A 5092-nucleotide genomic window follows, 5' to 3' on the forward strand; every position below is an offset into this window, starting at 1 on the left:
GGGAGGGGGGGCTGTGGTTGTAGATGCGCTTAGTCGTGAATTGATTTGAGAGAGGCTGCGACCTACAAGTCCAGTAGTCGTGTCTCATCTTCTTAGAACTGTTGCTCATTTTGTCTGTACGATGATGATGATGATGATTGCAGTGTGGATGCTAGTTTTTTTTTCTTTTGCGGGGACAGTGCGGATTCTAGTGCTAGTTCCTATGCCAAGCATGTCTACACAATTGGTATGTCAACATCTCCAAAAGGGGCTGTCGTGGCACATCGCGACTGTCGATTAGGAGGCGGCGTGGATTGATTGCAGATTCGCAACCCTTGGTTAACTTTTTTTTGAGAAATCTTGCCGTCTTTATTGATTCAAGGTAATGTCCATAGGTATAATAGCTGGGTCATGAGGTTCTTGCTCAGCCATGTCTACCTACTCCCTCCGTCCCGAATTACTTGTCGCAGAAATGGATGTATCTAGAACTAAAAAATGTCTAGATACATTCATTTCTACGACGAGTAATTCCGAATGGAGGGAGTATATGCCTTGATTACAAGCAACTTTGGCAAGATTTTAAGCCTCAAAATTGAAGTTTCTATGCTCATGAATGACATTACAAAACTGAAAGCTACTCCTACGGTCTAATACTTCATGTATGATAGCCGCATGAGGACCTCCTGTCCCCTGATTGATATCATCGATGATCCGTTGGCAGTCCGAGGCCACTAATAGGTTCTGAATGTCAACATCCTCCGCTAGATCCAATGATTCCATGCAAGCATATGCTTCAAGCACCACAGGATATATCGGTTATACACGAAACACCAGAGCTGACGACCCCAGGTAAACACCATTGTGGATTGATCGCAGCCCTTGGTTAACTGAATGTAAACGCATCTTCATCAGATAAAATATGTTCTTCATGCTTAGCATATCTTCAAAAAAAAATTTGAGGCAAGTATATACTTCAGATAAAACAGGCTCTTCAGGCCTGACACACTTTCCTAGCCTTTGGGCCCAGGAGATTGGTTACCATGGCGAGGAAATCGTGATTGATACGTATCCGTCCTAACCGCACGCGATTGGTTCGCTCCCACTGCAAATCACGCGGCTGCACGTTCAACGGAAATGGAAACGAGCACGGCGCTCCATTTTCGATTCTGAAATACTGACGAGCACCGCCACGCCCAGCCGAAGCACTCGCCGGAGCCGGAGCCGGAGCCGGAGCAATTCTCTCCGATGTATTACGACGAAAATGACCTTGGTCCATTCTCAGACCCTGATCGGTCGACACCTCCTTCAATGGTCGACGGCCTTAAACCCTGGCGGAGGAAGGTTCTGTTGTGCGCCTTCAAGAAGGATCTGGTCAAAGGAGAGATTCAGGTGTGCTGTGTGCCAAAGGAGTTCTTGAATTTGTTCCAAGGTGTGCGTGGGAGTCCTAAATTCGCTGCCTTTTATTCACTGCAGGTGGCAGAGTTTAGTGACTATGTGTCAAAACAATCAGCATACCAACATGCTGAGCAGTGTCTAGCATGCACAGTTATAGAGATGGCTCAGGATTTTGTTGGCACCAATAACATTAGCCTTTTCACGCCCAGCGGGCAATTTGGTACCAGGAGTACGGTGGGTTATTAGCTTTATTATAGTAAATGCCAAGTACTTACAGTATGACCCTGTTTGTAATTAACCAGTTCCATGGTTTTACAATCATTCATTTCAGGGTGGGCTAGATTGTTGTGATGCCAAGTACCTCTACACCAGATTAGCACGTATCACCCGTTTAATTTTTCCAAAGGAGGACGACGTTCTTCTCAACTATTTGAATGAAGATGGAAAGTCAGTTGAACCCACCTGGTAACATTATCTCTTCCAGCTAGCATTCATCCTGCAATGTTTTGAATCGATTGATTTTTGTTTACCTGAAATATGCCACCTTTGCTTCAGGTATATGCCAATCATTCCCATGGTTTTGGTCAATGGAACTGGCATTGACAACGAGTCAAACAGCTATGTCCCAAACTATAATCCAAGAGACATTATCGCTAATCTGAAAAGGTTGCTTAATGGCCAGACTGTTGTACCGATGGACCCTTGGTACAAGGGGTTCAAGGTCGGTCCGCGAAATGTTTTTACGATAGCATAGGCCTGTTCCATTGACAGTTTAGCTCCTTAATTTTGACAATTGCTTTTTGATGCAAATCTTCTGTTCATAACCTGTCAGGGCACTTTGAAGAAGACATGTTCAAAGGCAGCGGGTGTCACGTATACCACCGCTGGAGTTATAGAGGAAGTTGATGGCACCAAGCTTAAAATTACTGAGCTCCCCATCCGATGCTGGACTAGCGATTATGATGAGTTCCTTGAATCCATATGTCCTATTTCTGTTATGGAAGAGGAAAAGGCAGAGGACAAGAACAAGGAACCGTCATTTCTAGAGGTACTTAATTATACAAATAGTCCCTTCTCTGCCCCCGTTTCAGATGATTTGATTTTCTTCAATTGCAACCAATTTACAGAAATACCAGTCACGATGCGATCGTGTGAGCCTGGAGTTTGAGGTTATCTTGAGTGAGAAAAACATGAATATTGCCAAGAAAGAAGGCCTTCAGAACAAATTCAATTTGGAAACCACAATAGGAACATCAAACATGCACTTGTCTGACTCGAATGGTAAAATTCAAAAATATGATACCCCAGAGGACAGTGAGTATCTCTATCTAATAAGGACCTGTATTGCAACTACAAACCCCTTCTCTTATTAATGCGGTTTTGAATCTTGAATTATGTTACATTTTCAGTACTTAGAGAGTTCTTCAAGCTGAGACTCGAATACTATTCGAGAAGAAAGGTACATATCTTGAACTTTTCCTTTGTCATGATGATGTTCAAGTGCAAACTGCCACATTAACTAATTTATTCTGTTCAGGAAGTAATGTTGAATAATATTGGGAAAGAATTGTTGAAGCCTAAGAACCAAGTGAGGTTTATTCTTGCTGTTAATTCCGGGGACATCGTATTCAATAACAAGAAGAGGGCAGAGCTATTCCTGGAGCTTAAGCAGAAGGGATATGAACGTTTCCCAAATAAGATAATTGCAGCTAAAGAACCTTTCCCAAAGAATAAAACTATGGCTAAAGAACGTTTGCAAAAGAAAAAAACAATGGCTAAAGAAGTGGATGAAGAAGATGATTATGAGTATCTTCTCGCTCTGGCAATTGGTACCTTGACTCTGGAGAAGGTGCAGGAGCTTGTCGCACGACAAAAGAAATTAGAGGACGAACTTGAAAGTCTGGGCAAAACAACTCCAGAAATTCTTTGGCTGAGAGACCTTGCTGCTCTTGAAAAGGAACTGGATGTGAGCAGTGCTTCCCTCTAAAGATTTGCTCCATGTTATCTGTCTTTCAGGTTTTCTCACTCATTTATTTTGACACAGGTGCTTGATGCAAAAGAAGCTGAACAGGAGATAAGACGTAGACTGGCAAAAAACTCCATAGTCGAGAAGGTGCGTAAAGCAGCTCTCAAGAAACAACCTAAGAAGACGGCAGCCGAACCACAGAAGGTGCAGATCAGTGAAACAAATGATAAGACTGCAGCCGAACCACAGAAGGTACAGAGCGAAACAAATGATAACACTGCAGCCAAACCTCAGAAGGTACAGAGGAAACAAATGATAAAGTTCTTAAGTTACTAGGCAGTATATATTGTTCTTTCACAGTTTTATTACTGATAAAACAATCGACTTTTGGAGGCAAATTGTGCTGGGAGCGACGATGAAGATTTTGAAACGAAACCTGCAGCACAAAAGAAGAAACGACCCAACAAGGTTGGGTCCTCGAGCAAGCCTTCGTACTGTATGTGTCGTAGTTTGTTTGTTGCTTTTACGAGTCAATTTAACAATTTCGTAGGCAAGTGCACCGGTGACAGATGATGAGGACGAAGCACTCGAACTAAAAGACCGTCTGGCTATTTATAATTTTGATGACTCCTCTCTAGAACATAATGGTAATGCCCATGTACAATCTTGTGTTTGTGCACATTAAGTATCCATCTCTTACAAAAGTTTAAGCTGATTTCTTACAATGTTGTTTTTTGTGCACATCAATGTTGTGTTTTTGTGCAGCCATTAAAACTGAGACTACAGAAGGACAGCAGGAAAGAAAGGAAGGGAGGAACGAGGCAAGCAAAATAGGCACGGCAAAGAATGCCATGGCATCCTTAACCGAGTTGTCTGGTGAGAACAAGGACAACAAGTTTGCCGTCGAAGAAGTGCAAGTTGAGAAGAAAAGCGGTGGAAGAAAGCCTGCTGCCCTGAAGCCAAAGAAGACTACCAACAGGAAGAGGGCGCCTGCTCAGAGCAACTCCGGTGATCCTTCTCCTGGGAAGAAGGTGCGAAAGATGAGTGACTCCAACAAAGAGAATGTCTCGGTTTTGCAAAGAGTTGCGAGCGCTTCAACAGGAGCAGAAGATGCTGAGCCTTGCCCTCCCTCCGGTAGTTCAGCTCAGCCTGTCGCACCGAGAAGGTCAGCCAGGCTTAAGCAATCTACATCGATTGATTGACGATAATGTCTAGTTTCTGAGATATCCTTTTTCCTAATTCTCAAATCCATCTACTTGTCACATTTGAGACTTGTGCATCTGGAGTCTGCTATTACCATTTACATTTCTCAAATCCATCTACTTGTGACATTTGACACGGTGGTCAAGTTAAGACATAGATCATCCATCTAGTCATACATCTGGTGCTTTTTGGGGGGCTGAATGTTGTGTGGTATGATTTGCCAAACAAGCGCTATTTTTTGCCGCTCTTTTCTTCTACCCAGATGTCATGTGTGTAACACTGTAAATATTTTGAGCAAAATATTCAGGCGAGAAAGCTTTCCCATCCCTTGGTTCCCGTTTGAGCCATATTATACTAGGCTTGAAACACTTCTGAGGATGCAATTGATCAAGGCTGACCTTAGCACAGGCTCATGTTTTCGCACAAGCCTAGGAGGAATATATGGTTTTATATGCTAAAAAGATTCTTAATTTTGACATTCAAGTTGTCAAATAGTAGTACATACAAGTAGCAGAATGAAACGCAAGCACTCATTCCAAACCAAGCATA

At 42.8% G+C, this 5092-nt stretch overlaps 1 protein-coding gene across 1 annotated transcript; it reads left to right on the forward strand.

Moving 5' to 3' along the window:
* Nucleotides 1-1073: 1073 nt before the first annotated feature.
* On the forward strand, nt 1074-4729 carry LOC119305215 (DNA topoisomerase 2-like). The gene is made up of 12 exons (XM_037581796.1): nt 1074-1368; nt 1453-1608; nt 1706-1839; nt 1930-2095; nt 2207-2422; nt 2502-2688; nt 2784-2833; nt 2912-3340; nt 3419-3637; nt 3734-3808; nt 3891-3987; nt 4106-4729. The coding sequence occupies exons 1-12, from the start codon at nt 1225-1227 to the stop codon at nt 4540-4542; spliced, it is 2310 nt and encodes a 769-aa protein (XP_037437693.1). The 5' UTR covers nt 1074-1224; the 3' UTR covers nt 4543-4729.
* The last annotated feature ends 363 nt before the right edge of the window (nt 4730-5092 follow it).

The sequence above is a fragment of the Triticum dicoccoides genome, chromosome 5B (genome assembly GCF_002162155.2).
Source record: "Triticum dicoccoides isolate Atlit2015 ecotype Zavitan chromosome 5B, WEW_v2.0, whole genome shotgun sequence".
In the NCBI taxonomy this organism is placed as follows: Eukaryota; Viridiplantae; Streptophyta; class Magnoliopsida; order Poales; family Poaceae; genus Triticum; species Triticum dicoccoides.

Coding starts and splice junctions, on each gene's coding strand:
- LOC119305215 (XM_037581796.1), top strand. CDS start 1,225: ATGTATTACGACGAAAATGACCTTGGTCCATTCTCAGACCCTGATCGG. Junction 2,423..2,501: donor AGGAACCGTCATTTCTAGAG/GTACTTAATTAT, acceptor ACCAATTTACAG/AAATACCAGTCACGATGCGA. Junction 3,638..3,733: donor CTGCAGCCAAACCTCAGAAG/GTACAGAGGAAA, acceptor CGACTTTTGGAG/GCAAATTGTGCTGGGAGCGA.